Below are 16,018 nucleotides of genomic sequence, written 5' to 3' on the forward strand. Positions count from 1 at the left end.
ACCAATTGTACCGAAGGGGTCACGACGACTTAAACTGTGCATTGTTTTCCTCGTAACGACAACTTGTGTTGTTTTTATATTTGTCGATTGTTGTAGGATAGAAAAGTCTCCTGTCTTTACATAAACCTCTGACCTTAACTTGTCGACTGTCGAATGCGCGGAATATAATATTTTATAATCATGAATTAAATACCATAGCGATTAGCGATGACACTCAAGAGTTTGCATCGATCGCGTTTAACAATATTTCTAACAGAAATCAATACCTTTATTACACCGCAATAGCTTATTCTAATACTTTATACAGTCATCAACACAAATAAAAACGCACTATTCAACCGCCACGGCCGAAATATTCTGGCATTTATAGACTGCCTAAATTGACAAGCAATTCAAACATGAATGTCATATTTATGTTTAACAAATTGATTAAAAATCCAAAATAGACTTTGTAATAAATTTTAACTATGAAATATGTAGACTTCGTGACAGTTTTATGACATTTTTACGCATTGTCTGTAGTTTATGCCAAATCCTCTAACTTTGGCTAGAAAGTAAAAGTTTTCTGTGTGCTTGCAAAAGCTTGTTGTTTTTTTGCACATACAAACAATTGTAATAATGGCGACACGAACGAATCAGCAGGGGACTAAAAAGAATCCGGATTTCAATCCATACAATATAACACCCGAAAGTGCTCATACTGCTGTTCTATTACTGGAATCCAAAGAACCTGAGATACTATGTCACGTAAGAGAGCGATTCTTCTTACCTTTTATTCAGTGATATTTTCTTTTTATTGAAAATTATGTTTTTGCTATAATGATATTCATCTATTTTTGTGATAATACGCATTAGTTTGTTCTTGTTAATGATACATAGATCGAACAAAGGAAAGAAAATTTTCGTACTCCGCGTAGACACAGAAGCGATTCTGTTTCAATGTGGCTAGACGCTGGTTCGATTCCAGTAGGATCGAAGGAATCTTTCATTGTGTGTTCCATCTTTGTACAAATAATAATAACTAGAGTATTTTTATTCAGTGGCGTAAACGAATATCCCGTTGTTTACAACGTTCTTTAAAAAATATCGCCTATATCAAATCTCTTATTGTGAACAGTCAGTATTATTACTTTTAGACATGGCGTGCTGAGGTAATTCATAAGATCGACAATGATGGCATCGGTTTAATTACTTGATGAAATTGTCAACTTAATTGGTTTATAGAAATAATATTACTCCTTTTTATCCTTGACAATTCGTCAACAGACTCTCCGAGCTATCACAAAGTTCGCTGCACAAGACAAAACGGACACAACAAATCGCGAAGTTCTGTTTAACCTGGACGCGATAAAATACATCCTGCAGCATATAGATCATCCTGAGCTGACTATCAAACGATTCGCGCTCAAGGCTTTAGCTCAGCTTTGCCAATTGCCACGTGGTCCTGATCAGGTTTTGAGCGATCCTGTAAATTTGAGAAGAATTGCTTTCTTGCTTAGTAAGGTGCATATATATGCGTATTTCCTTTTCCTGACTGTGTGTATAATATTCTGCATACTGACTCCTCCATCTTGCTACAACTACTTTAGTGTAAACATAACAAATTCGACCTTGACCAAAAGAACCTGAACCTTAAAAGTGTGCCATATTTCAGATGGAAGATGTTTTTGTATTGGAATTTGCATCACTGGTACTAGCAGAACTAACGACGGGAGCAAATGGAAGCGCACAGTTGGTCGATGCTAACATTCTAGGGGTTCTCTTTAGCAGAATGAAAAACTCCCCAGACCCTGATGTCCAGAAAAATTGTTTACAGGTTGGTATTTATGTTGTCAGCGCCACCGAGAGATGAGTCCATATGCGAGATTTGAGTGGACCACAAGACGGTTTACCCACGATCCGAGGCGCGCACCAAGTGACAGCTACAATATCAAGAGTGACGACTATTCTTTTCCTTTACGTCTGGCGCATCCTAGGCAACAACGTGTCGTGGTCCGTGGCTTCAACAAGTCACACCTACAATACAATTACATCCATTCATCATCGAACACAATTGTCTTTTGATCATCTTATTTAAAAATTATAATAAATCGCTCCATTGAAGCCTGTCCTGAAGCTTGCAAGACATGCAACCCAGAAGCAGAATCTAATTCCTTTTACATTACAATAGATTCGTAAATCAGGTCTTACGAACGACGACGCGTCGCGATGTAGATATAATGTTTTCTAATTTGTCAAATTCCGTTTTCCAGACATTCAGCAACCTTCTAGCGTACCCACAGTGTGTGTCAGAAGTAACTAAGAACCCTCAGTTCAGTTGGCCGTCCATCCTAGCGCTCATGCAGAGCAAATTTTTAGCCCTACAACACGCAGCCATCACCACTGTAGAGCAACTTGTGTCCAGATTTGACGATCTGGCGGTTCAGAAAACATTTAAGGCTTCCACTGGAGTTTTGGATCTTTGCGACATCCTGGAGGTAAGTGCATTTTTATTCATGTATTCGTGTTCCATTAGTTGAACCACTGAAGGAAACCTTTATTTATATTAGACCCAAGTTTTATAAGGGTAAGAACTTCAAATATGGCTATTAAATAAATTAGTATCCAGTTTTAGCTTCGTACATTAATAGACGATTGACGACGTAAGAAAATATTTTAAGAAAAATACGAAATACATCTATAAATGACGTTACCGCAACGACCGCATACAGATTCACCATCACATTCAAACTAAAACCTATGCTGTTGATATTCAGTCTTTTTAATCTGCCCTATACTTTGAAATATACTTACTTAAATAACTTTGGATTATTTCAAAGTTAAGTACTTATTACGTGCAATAGAATGTATTGTTTTGGATATTACCCAAAAGCCCAGCTCAAAAATTTCCATTTATAGCCTTTTGAACTCTGAAAGAAATGAACTAATTTCGTTACGTTGTAGATGGCTTATCTTGTTTAATTCTGTCATGGTAATTTTATCTGTTCATCATTATACCTATATTCCCTTACCAGTCCTACGAATTCCGCGACGTGCACGCCCAAATCCTCGGGGTGCTTCACACTTACGTGGGGACAGAGGACAATACGACTCATGTGTATCAGTCAGGGTGCATACTGAGATTGCTGTCATACCTTGAAATGGCGTTGCCGGCTATGAAGCCCCTCTGCCTTGCTGTTCTTACTAAAATGTCTTATTTTGTTGAAGGAAGAAATGTAAGTATAGTAGGTTCGAGTTCTATCGGGTCGAAAAATTTTTCTTTGTGTTTAACACCACTTGTTTGTTATATTTAATAATTATAACAAACTAGTGGTGTTATTTTACAAATTAAAAACAAATCAATACTACACGTTCATAAAAAGCGACATCAACGTCGGTGGTAACTGGAAAGTTACTGGCTGAGTGAGAGAAGGTTCATAAAATCTCTCACAGATGTTGCTTATGGTGTCGAAAGCCGAAAACTAACAATAACAGACACATAGAAGAAATTCGTCGGCTTGGTAACTCGACGTATAGCTTAGTTGGTAAACGAACGGGGACGGAATCCCGTGGTCGCAGATTTGGGTCCTAAAGATTTTTTCTATGTGTTCGATCTTTGTATAAAATAATTGTAACAAACTAGTGGAGTGGAGTTATTTTAATATCACAAAATAAAAAAACAAATCCATAGATTTCAAGTACATGCCTACATGTTCTTGAGATCCTCGGTTTAGCGAAAAAGTACGAAGTAATTATCCGTATACGCTGCTGTAACGTGCGCTGCTGTCATAACATCTGCGAAAATCTATTTTGTTTGTGAAAATGTGTAAGTCTTTTACCATCTCTTACCGGATGGTTGGCGTCTAAAATGGCCAAAATCTTAATTTGCTTCATTATTGCTCTAAAAAGGTTATGTTTCTCAATCCAGCCCACTGTATTAGATGTTTGAACCATGTTAATAATCCGCCATATAGATATACCTATACCTATATCCATAGAGATACCTCCGGTAGTAACATAAACAAAATTTTAAGTTTAGTAAGTCTACTGTGTTGACCCATGTTTTTCTTTTTAGGCTCTGTTCGAGACAGGTACAGATCTGGTATTCTGCCGGCTGTTGCCTACAGCTAACACGGACTTATTAGAAGACTCAGCAATGGGGGTAGCTAATATGACCAAGCTCATGCCGTCAGCCGTTCGCATGGCTGATACTAATATAATTCAGGCGCTTTGCAGTAAGTAGTTTGAGCAGTATACTTTACACCAAAAGTGAAACATTGAACTTTCGATACAAGTTGCCCAATCCGTTGAATGTGTTTTCTTCCAGTTGGCTTAAAATAAATCTTGCGATTGTGGGTTTCCGTAGAGAAACGTGTTTAGTAGGAAGTTGTTTTGATCAAGTTTTTCGCACTTTTTATCAACCAAACAAACTTCGTTTTAAAACTTGTAAAACTATCTCTTACGCGTAAAAGTACATTTGTAATAACAGTTTCAAGAAATTATCAAAAGTATATCTGAGGAAAATCTTATCCTATTTAAATTATATAAGAATGTACTATACAATGTCCGAATTTTCAAATGCCTTACTTCATTGTCTTATACTCAAATCTCGCCTTTCCCCAGCGATCCTCTCTGACGACACAACGGCATGGTTCAACGTGCGTATGAACGTGCTTCTCGCTCTCGCTGAGTTATGTAGGATCATCCCCAAGGCGGCTTTCAGTGCTGTCGAGCACAAAACCTTCTCTTCTTTAAGGGACATCAATCGAAATTGTATGTAGTGGAATTACTTAACCATCAACTTACACTAATGCACAATTGGCCATCTTGTGACAGTTTCATCCGGTTGGAAAACAGAATTTGAATTGACTCTTGTTGTTTTTTTTAATTTTACATAGACGAATAAACATTTTAAATTTGTTTGTATGCAACATTGTGGTTTATTATTTGTACTCTAAATAATCGTCTCTTCTCAGACAAAATGAACCCGATCGAGGCGCAGCACCTAGCTGTCCAGTGCTACCTAAACCTGCTCAGTTATCACGTTAGTACCAAGGCTATGCTCACTGGAGACTTCATCAAAGAGCTTATTTCCATTTTGCAGGTGAGTGTCTTCGTCATCTTCATCAATTCACTGTACATCGAAGGATACAGATCCTCTGTAAGAAGCTATATTTGGACAGAGTAGCAACTGTCCAAATAAATATATTTTATCGTTATTACTTACACATAAGGCGTGGGTGCCTAACGGTTTGAACTACTGCCTCTCAAGCAGAGGGTCGTGGGTTCGAATCCGGACTCGCAACTCTGAGTTTGTCGGGATTTATGTGCGAAATTTAATTTCATTTGAGCTTTTCGGTGAAGGAAAATATCGCAACATCGTGAAACCAGTGCATCAAAGGTTCACAACTCTCGGGAAAAGTGTCAAGTCTCCAACCCGCATTGGGCCAGCATGTCGTCCTCGGCTGAGAGGAGAACCGTGCCCAACAGTGGGGCGTATAAATGGGTTCATGATGAATGATGATGTTGTTACTTACAAATGAAAGTGATCGCGATATGGATTATGTCTTACTCGAAAACTATACCTTCTACTTTTCCAGATGCAAAGATAGATTAAAAAATTATCGGTCAGAAGTGTAAAAATCACGTTTCTACTGGAAATTGTAGAAAAAATGCCAATGACGTATGTTCATACTTGTGGATACTACTTATGTTTAAATATTTATTTCGATTTAGCTTCGAATATAGCCTACCAGTTGGAGGTTGATTTTGCTGGGGACTAACCTGCATTGACTTACGGATGTCAATAGCTAGTGATATTATAACATTATCTTTGTGATTCCAGAGACCGCACATTAATCTGAAGATAATGACGACGAATGTGCTCACAGGACTAATGGCCGAGGAAATTGCCAAATACCTGTTTAATGATCGGAGAGGCGAAGAGGTTCTTATCAATTTAATATCTCCCACCGCCACTGAATCATTACTAAAAGAAAATAATGCAGTTGGTATCACTAATTTAAGGTTCCGTCATGTATTACCAAACGACATTGTTAAAGCCTTTTAATCTATAAATATAAAAAATACTGCTGATCTTGATGGTAAATGTGTTGATGATGGTGTCTTTCCTGACCTTTCATGAAGAAAAGTAAAATTATTCTACTTTTCAAATCTGGTAGTATTGCAGACCCCACCAATTTCAGACCTATATCAGTACTACCAACTCTCCGTAAAATATTTGAAAAAATTATTCTAAATCAGATGTGTGCACATTTTTACAGTAATAACTTAATGTCTCCTAAACAATTTGGTTTCACTCGGGGTCGCTCTACAACCGATGCTGGTGTTGAGTTGATGAATCATATATTTGATGCATGGGAAGTCTCACACTATTGGTGTATTCTGTGACCTTTCCAAGGCTTTTGATTGTGTGCACCATGATTGACTGGTCAGGAAACTTCGCCATTATGGTGTGCCGGGATGTGACCTCGACCTCCTTAAGTAGTATTTGCGTGGTAGGGTACAGAGGGTTAATGTTAACGGTACGAGATCATCAGGGTCTGCAATTAGCATGGGTGTCCTCAAGGTTTAATTCTAGGCCCATTTTTGTTTTTAGTTTATACTAATGAATGACCTACCTAGTTTCATGGAGGGTATAAAACATGAGATAGGATTGTTTGCTGATGATATTTCCTTATTATTTAAAGTTGAAAGGCACCAGTGTTCCTACGATGATGTGAACAATGCTATATCTAAAGTAGCTGATTGGTTTGCTGTTAATAACCTACTCCTTAATGAGAAAAAAACAAATTTTGTGAAATTTACATTACCCAATGTAAAGAGACGGTTACAAGCATTGTAGTTAGAAACGAAAAACTGAATCTTGTGGATACAGTTGCATTTCTAGGTATAACGTTAGATGCTAGTTGCAATGGGGTCCCCATATAAGTAATTATCAAAACGGCTCGGCTCTGCAGTTTACGCGATTAAAAAAATACGGAAACTTTCAAACGTCAAACCGCTAGATTGGTTTACTTCAGCTACTTTCACAGTCTAATGACATTGGCATTTTGCTTTGGGGTAATGCCGCCGATATCAATAGAATCTTTGTCCTGCAGAAACATGCAGTTAGGGCAATTTACCATCTGGACCCCAAGTATCTTTGAGAGATAAGCTTAAGGAAATTAACATTCTTACATTAGCCTCACAGTACATTTATGAAAATGTAATTTATGTTAAAAGAAATAGTAATTTCTTTATGAAAAATAGTGACAGACATAACAATAATACGAGGAATAACAATAAACTAGCTGTTCTTGATAGTCGTCTTCTTAGGTCAAAAAATCATTTAAGGGGCAATGTATTATACGCTTCTATAACAAGATTCCGGTTGATATACAAAATTTGCCTTTCACGAGGTTTAAAACTATAGTGAAAAAAAAAACTTTATACTAAAGTTAATTAAATTGTTATTGAATTGATATTCAATTATTTTTTGTGAAATTACTCCACTAGTTTGTTATAATTATTAATACAAAGATCGAACACTCAGAAAAACAATCAGAAAAAATTACTTCGATCCGGTCTGATTCGAACCGACGTCCTCTTGCATACCGTGCCAGACGCTATTCCAACTAAGCCACGGCACGAACCAACGGACCTCACGAATTTTTCTATGTGCTTGCGTCGTGTCTTTGTACTTGGTCTTTCAACGACTTTTTAGTCGTAGCGCCATCTATGAGAAATCTATTACAGATTTATCACCCAGGTAGTACCTTTACAGCTACCAGTTCTGGCGAGAGATGTCGCTATTCACTGTGTTAATTAAATTTTTATTGAATTGATGTTCAATTATTTTTTGTGAAATTACTCCACTAGTTTGTTATAATTATTAATACAAAGATCGAACACTCAGAAAAAACACTCAGAAAAAATTCCTTCGATCCGGTCGGATTCGAACCGACGTCCTCTTGCATACCGTGCCAGACGCTATACCAACTAAGCCACGGAACGAACCAACGGACCTCACGAATTTTTCTATGTGCTTGCGTCGTGTCTTTGTACTTGGTCTTTCAACGACCAAGTACAAAGACACGACTTCTACGTACTTGAATGACAAAAATCCGTGATAGTAACCCGTTTAGCTCATGGAGGTAGTCTCAATCTCTGATGTTTCAAAACAAAGAAAAATATATGTTATAAATGTTGAATGTGTACAAATGTTATTTACAAAGAGCAACCCTAGAGTTTCAACCCTAGAGCTAGAGTTTCTTGCTCATTCTTCTCGGGGGAATCTGCCTTACGAATGAGCGGTAGAGTTTAACCATTGTGACGATTTCAAGTGTATTAATGTTTACCTATGAAATAAAGATTTGTTTGAATTTGAATTAGTTGATTTGATTGTTATCACCAGAAATTAGAGTAGCTTTAATAAAAGCTTCGAGTATATAACCAGAAATAATCATTCATTTATTTACTAACGATCGATGTTGCATTACTAACTGCCTCGGTGGCGGAACGGTTACCATGCCGGATTGCCACGCAGAGGTCCTAGGTTCGATTCCCGGGCCGGGAGGAATATTTGTATGGCTTACATTTATTTCTCTCGTGAGTTCGATAACATTATCCTATGCACAGTTCAACATGGTGGCCACTTGTGGTGTGATCAGCGTGGCGAAGTTCTGGGCTTCGATAATATCGTGTATGCCATTGATACGATAAGATTGCGGTTTAAGTTTTAATACGGATGCTATCTATTTTTCGCTAAGCATTTATTCATGCACCGCTACAGACGCATATGCATTAACACGGACGAGTTTCTTTCTATGGTACGCTGGTGCGAACTTGTGCGTGGTGATCGGTAAAAAAACAGACTGTGTGACGCTGCCTTTAGACCTTTCGTATTTAATTTATATTAATACGTCTGTCATTAACATGAAAACTTGCAGAAACGGCAACAGCGTTTATTCACTACATCTCTATAAATATGATATTACAGACGGTGGACACGAATTTGAGAATTGAGCACGTAGGCTTGCAGACGGCGTTATGCAACCTCATCATAGCCAGTGTCACTGATGAAGGAGCTGATGAGTATCTAGCACTTGGCACTATTCATTTGTGAGTATAAATTAATTTTATAAAGGTTCTAGAAGATGAGATCTTTGTAGGATGCAAGTCTCTTAATTTTATTAATGTAATAAATAATATAGGACGTGAACTGACTTATGGTTAGCCGTGTACTTGGGACCTGTAAAATGTCCGAAACATTGGTTTGTTTGAAAAAACAAATATTTCCGGCTTATATCCGTCGATCCGAGAAAAAATTGCTTGAATTCCTGTGTAACAACCTCAAAAACCTAAGAACTCGATAATAAAAAAAATATTAAAGAGAAATATTAAAGAGAAATGTCGCAAGTTTTGTAAAAATATTATTTAATTTGGCGAATCATCCCAACATTTCACAGTCACAAATCGAACAAATAAATTACAGACATATTGGAGAACTTGTTACTTTTTTGGCTTAGACCTGTTTCATCTTCATCCAACTTTTTTATCACCCTTTCCTCTGGTTCCTGGCCACTTACTTTTGACATTTTGAATCGTTCTCTAATTCTTTTCGTTCATCATTCTTATTTTGCTTCGTTCCGTCGTCACTCCCATCAAAATTCTCGACGAGAAAAGACGTGTCCTTCAATCATGTAAACCTAACTGCTTATAAAGCAGCAATATTTACGAATAGAGGCCCTTTTGGAGTAAGTGTCTACTTTAATAATAATAATAATAAAATTTTATTTATTGAGACAACTGCGATCCAATCAAATGTTAGTAGGTGCAGACTTAAAACTATATTAGTACTTATATTTTACCAGGGATTGTGTATTATGTATTAAGTGCCGCATAATTGGGCACTCATTCCTGTCAGCAACTGTCTTCAGGAGGCTATTGGGGCTGTCACGTATTCTCTTTAGTAGCGACGCCGACTTTTTACAACAGCCGTAAAACTATCTACGCGCGCGTCAGTGAACATGGCTGAGGCACTGCAGAAACGTGGCAGCCCCAACAGCGTCCTGAAGGCGTTGTTGTATTGCACGCACAGAGCATTCCGAGAGCACTGAGTGTAACTCTTCCACAGAGCGCTAGTGTACATTGGTGTGCAGTAAGCTTGAAACAATGTTTTCTTAACTGCTGCCGTACATCTGGCGAACCTGCGGACAAGCATGTTTGCTCTCACCGAGAGTGCTCTCCGTTCGCGCTGTATATCCAGGTCATCCTTGAGGTCGTCGGTAACATAGTGTCCCAAGTATCTAAAGTGGCTAACCCTTTTTAACGGAGAACCGTTAAGCAGTACAGGAAGTGCACACGTAGGACTTTATATTCATCAATAAGCATATCCGTATGTTTGTGTTTTATAGTATTGTACGTGATTTATACCATTGTTTTTTGTTACAGTCTTTCCTTCTCCTTTCCTTTTCTTTGTTTCTACATTTACAAATTATGTGGACCGATCCTTCTCCTTAATTTCGCCAAGGCTACAGCATAACGGTAGTAGCCCTGTGGAAAAACGGTTATTTTTCAACTCAAATGTCGATGGTTCGAATCCGTGTTGTATGCATGTACACCTCTAACTTTAATTTCTTAAGTGACGTTAATTTGAGAATGTTTAGTAGCAATGACTCTCGGTGAGGGAAAAACGTCGTAATAAAACCTGCATGTCAAAGAAGATAACACAACCCTTGTTCAGGTTTAGTACTAATTATTTATAAAGCAATTATAATTGCACTCTGGAATATAACAGCATGGTGGAGAACAAGGAAGCTCGCTATAAAGTCAAAGTGTGGGAGCCCGCGCTTGAGGCGATTTTTCGACATCACCCCTCTGCAAAACTGGCGTACGCCGGACGGCTTGATATCAACGATTTTACTGCGGTATTTAGTTCATTAACTCTGTTACTTTCTATACTTGACATTCCTTGTATTAAATGATGACATAATCATATCAATAAAAGCAACATTTACTATTGTGACACCTATATTGTGTATTGTGTATATTATGTATGAGTATTGTGTGAAAAGGTCATCTTTTAAGCTACTGCTCGTTTGCTACGCTGACCTCCCTGAGAAGAACGAGCAAGAAACTCTAGGGATTGCTCTTATCAAATAAACTTAAATGCTATGGAATAAACTTTTACCATAATTGTGTGGAATCTAGAGTCATGTTGTCTTTCCATACATCTTTATCTAACACATACTCTTCAATTTCAATCAAAGTAGTTATTTATTATTGATACAAAAATCGAATAAATACAGAGAAAAAGTCCTTCGAGACGGCTGGAGCTGTAGCCCCGGTATTCGCTATTTGTGCCAATAATAACAATAGCAGAGTATTTAATGTTAGTAGTTAATGTTATTTAATGAGAAAGTATAACTCAGTTTGGTTATTAATAAATTACCATACATTAAATTACATCATTACACGTGCTTAAAAAGTTAAGGTTTAAAAACTGTCCAACAAAACGGATATATTTTCACCTTTTTTGATGGATTCTTTTTATAGACGAAATAACGCCTAAGCCCTAAGTGCCATGGACAAACACATAAAATATCACAAATTACATCCAAACTCAAGAGAGAAATAAATCTGCAGTCCACTAATTAAAATGAGGTGGTCACTTGGACATAGTTATGCAAACAAGAACCAACCCACACCTCAAGTGAAATTGAGTTATGTATTTAGGTAGAACACCAGACGTGTTCTTTATCCGCTCACAAAAGATCCTGGCAATATACCAAGCTATAACGGAGAAAATAAAAGTCCTTCAGGGTACCAACCCTAAATTCGTAACTTTTTAATAGCTAAAAAGAACCATGCTGCTATATGGTAAATGGATCCATACTGAAGTACTGTAGATCTTCAGCGTTTTCATTACAAAAACTAGAACATGGTTCTCGTTAACGAAATAAAAAGATACACAATGTTTTCTATTTATTGTTATATAACATAATAGTTTCCTTATATCATTCTCAATGCTACACTTAACTCACGTTATATAGATTTTAAGACTTTCGTGGTTATTCACTAAATAATTATCACTAGTATCAGGTTTCTTACCACGGTATGACTTCTTTTTATTTTCCCGATATTTCGGAACGGTTGCACGCTCCATGGTCACGGGTTGACTGGACGGCGGCAGATGACAGCTTTATGAGCAGACATATCTGTCTACCTTCTTGCGCTGTCGACGACTACCTTCATCGCGATTTGTTGTGGCGTTACCATTGTCACTTACTTTTTTCACACAAACCACACTCACTGTATCCACACGCGAAACTGAACTCGAGGTGTTTTTGTTTTTATTACTGCACGCACTAAGGACCGGATTCCATGCACTGGACAGTTTAAAACCATCATCACGGTTAAATGTTTTGTACTTCGTGGCTAACTATATCACTCACGATAACTCACGTTGTTTGTCTCAAATAATTTACCTATTTATGTTTTCACACTGTTTTTACAAAACTTATCTCGAAATTGACATTTTGTGGATTGGTTCTAGTTTGCATAGCTACGTGCAATTATCCGTTTTAAATAGCATAAGACAGAGCACAAAATTATCTTTTAAAAACAGTTAAAATTGGTTAACGTATTCGACTTATCGAAGCTTACCCTAACGATGCATAACTGATATGTCATTTATGATATTTTATGATATCTCAAAAAATTATTTGGTCACTTAGCCAGATTTTAGTTAGCGGACGACAGAAATGTAAGCCATACAAATATTTCTATCAGCCCGCGAGTCGAACGGGGTGTGTGGTGTGAGTGGCAGACCAACATGGTAGGTGTTCGTCCACATCGGCAGTTATAATTGTAATTTTCAGTTCTAATTTTATATGAGAATATTAAGTTTTAGCGATTTTATTAAAATCGGTAGCCCCCAGAGCACCATTAGCCTTCAGCACAATCATAAAGCAAGTTACTTAGATATATAAACATTGCATAATTATTTTTATAAGCAGAAACATTTGAGCGACGGAGCGGTTGTTTTAACAATCAAGGAAAGCTGCGTCAGAGATTTAGCAGTTCGCTAAGTGAAGTTCTTTAACCTTATTATCTAAACCCACTACATAAAGAAGCTCCGTGTATAGTAGTGGAAGCACCTAAACGAATAAAAACAAATTTCCACAGGAAGGTTTTTACGTACAAAAGCGCCTTGACGACTTTTTTCCAACAATGGCGGAGATCGTCCAAACGCCCCCTCCACACCGACAACCGGTGTTCGTAATTCTGTTCTATCCCCCGCCGTTGCAGCCCCCTTCAGGCTGTGATATTCGCACCCCACGTGAGTTTTCCTAATCGACAGTTATTTTTTAAATGCATGCTTATTTCTAGGTATTTCGACAACAAAGTAATTAAAGCATTTTATCGCACACTAATTGCCGCCTTGCGCTACATTCACATAGCAGCTGCCGGATCATATTCCAGATTTTGACAGTTCTTGTTATTATATAACTTAACAGATCATGTAGGTATACATCTAAAGGCAGCTTTCCACGATCTATGGTGGTGGCAAGAGACGATTTTCGTTTATGGTAACGCAGACGCGTCAGTGGCGGCGCATGGATTATGAAAAAAGGACGGGATTTACCGTTCTGTAATTTCTATAATGTAATTATTATGGCTGTTGGTTCGTTCGTTGCTCGTGCTAGGACCTTTGTAAAATCACACCGTGAGAGGCCGCCTTAAGTTTAGACAACTCAGGGAAACCCTGTGTCGCGAGTACCATGGACACTCACATAGACAACCACAAACTACACCCAAACTCACGAGAAAAATGAATGTAGGTCATACAAACGTAATATTTGACCGGGTCCGGGAATCGAACCCGGAACCTCTGCGTGCCAGTCCAGTACGGCAACCATTTAGCCACAGAGGCAGTAAGTAAAAGTATTATAGAGTATAGTATAGACAATACATGTTTTGTTTTGGCCTTTTAATTTGAATCATTCCGGGATACTATGCTCATTTCTATCTCTACTTATCTGGTTTTATTAGGATTCTGGTCGCTTTGTGCAATTTTCATTTTTAAGATTTATATTATAATTAGGTATATATATATAATAATATAACGCACAACTCAACATAGTCCCGCACTAGGGAAACCCTGTGTCGCGGGTGCCATGGACACACATTTAGGCAACCACAAATTACACCCAAACTCACGAGAGAAATAAATGTAGGCCATACAAATATTTCTCCCAGCCCGGGAATCCGTAACCGTTTAGCCACTGTGGCAGTTACTTAAGTTCATGACGTATCGATGGCATATACAATAATGTTTGCCATATCGTGGTTAAAAGTGTAGCGATGTTGCTCACTCTTTATTAGCATCCGAACACCTTTGATACACAATGGACTTCGGGCTTCGGGTGCATAAACTGGTGATTCACTGACTTCAAAAACCAATCGTAATGATATTATCATTAGTCCAAAAGTAACAAGTTCTGTATTTTTTATGTTAATGCATTGATATATTGCAGATAACGGGTCAACATCGCATTATGAGCTGGCAGCGACGTCGTCAGGGCGAATTCGCTTCCCGCCTGTGCCCGACGACGTCAATCTGCGCACTTATTTGATGCGCCTCAAGCTGTGGTTTGGAGATCCGTTAGTACACTGAGAAAATATTTTTTTCTATTCCTGTAGACGCTTTAATCTGTCAATCATAATTTTATAAACCATATCACATCTTAAAGGCGCTCTTTTTAGTTCTGAATCAAAATTCTATTGTCTATGGCCGCAATTGGTAATTCCGAAATTAGAAGCCTCATATTTTATATTTAAATTGCCCGAGTTGGATTACACACACCTATGTGCAAAAATGTCACATGTTACCATTGACTTACAAATAAATGGACGACGGGTCTAATACAAAAACCACGAAAGAAATGCTGGGGCATTTCTTTCGTGGGGCATTACTACGTTTAAATAGGTTGACTTGGGAGTCAACCTATTTAAACGTAGTGACATGTAAAGGAATATGAAAAAGCTAAAACGTTGAATTTAAATTGTAATGTCATCGCAGTATTGTCTAATTTTGCTTGCTTCGCTGTCAGTCGAACAAACGAAGACTAAAGCGTGAATGACGCTCTGTATACGATTTTAACGCCCCATAAGTTCGGACACTTTTTAGCGCGGGCCCGACGTCCATATAATTGTAAGTCAATGTATGTTACCTTTATATCTGGGAAGAAATATACTGCTCTCCTTATCATAAATAATGCATTCACGTTTCGGTAACTTTGAGATATTGGGACCTTAAATTTTTATTGTCACCTAAACACATCGAGTAAATAACCAGATAGAGACTAAATAAGGGCCATCCATCACTGGCAAATCATGAGGCAAATGGGCCTAACATCACTTTTAAATATCAACTCTCGTTTGCGCTGAAATCACAAATTAGAAAGCTGAAATACAGCGCCAACAACTGACCTGTGTTTACGTCTCCGTGCATTCCAAAAATATTCTGCATTTATTGTAATAAAGATAATATCTTTAACAATGGGGGGCTGTTCCATTTAGTGATGTGGGAAAAAACAGCAAAACGTCTAATTACAAAACAAACGGAATCACATTTCAACGGTAATTAAATATTTAATATGTAATTTTGCAATTTTGATCCAATGTATAATAATTGAGCTTTGCTTTATAATTGCTACAAAGCTCAAGTTAAACTGGTCGATTTGAAGTGAAACAATTGACGACACCCGTCAATTGTTTCGTATTCGGGCTGGCCAATAGGAGCGCAGTGGTCACCGTAATAATTTGGCAGAATAGTTTTCAAACAAATTAAATTTTTTATTTCATTTCGTTTCTATTTCTGGTTATATACTCGATGGTCCCATCACTTAGGTCTTAAAACTCACTCTTAGGACTTTAAGAACCCTCAACTATGCAACGATTACATAAAATATATTATATTATATTATACTATACTATACTATACTATACTATACTATACTATACTATACTA

The 16,018-nt window shown here is 37.5% G+C and overlaps 1 protein-coding gene across 1 annotated transcript in view; it reads left to right on the forward strand.

The window, feature by feature from the left end:
• The first annotated feature begins 618 nt into the window (after positions 1-618).
• The window catches only part of LOC113229907, a 20,984-nt gene continuing 5,584 nt past the window's right edge, over positions 619-16,018 (forward strand). The window contains exons 1-13 of the mRNA XM_026463599.1: positions 619-747; positions 1,267-1,503; positions 1,655-1,816; positions 2,253-2,477; positions 3,015-3,215; positions 4,055-4,214; positions 4,603-4,752; positions 4,956-5,083; positions 5,825-5,926; positions 8,981-9,102; positions 10,781-10,910; positions 13,171-13,324; positions 14,523-14,649. Of these exons, the coding sequence (XP_026319384.1) occupies positions 619-747; positions 1,267-1,503; positions 1,655-1,816; positions 2,253-2,477; positions 3,015-3,215; positions 4,055-4,214; positions 4,603-4,752; positions 4,956-5,083; positions 5,825-5,926; positions 8,981-9,102; positions 10,781-10,910; positions 13,171-13,324; positions 14,523-14,649 (2,027 nt within the window). The remainder of the gene's footprint in view (positions 748-1,266; positions 1,504-1,654; positions 1,817-2,252; positions 2,478-3,014; positions 3,216-4,054; positions 4,215-4,602; positions 4,753-4,955; positions 5,084-5,824; positions 5,927-8,980; positions 9,103-10,780; positions 10,911-13,170; positions 13,325-14,522; positions 14,650-16,018) is intronic.

Source organism: Hyposmocoma kahamanoa, unplaced genomic scaffold, assembly GCF_003589595.1.
Source record: "Hyposmocoma kahamanoa isolate Upper Pololo Valley unplaced genomic scaffold, ASM358959v1 63, whole genome shotgun sequence".
Lineage (NCBI taxonomy): Eukaryota > Metazoa > Arthropoda > Insecta > Lepidoptera > Cosmopterigidae > Hyposmocoma > Hyposmocoma kahamanoa.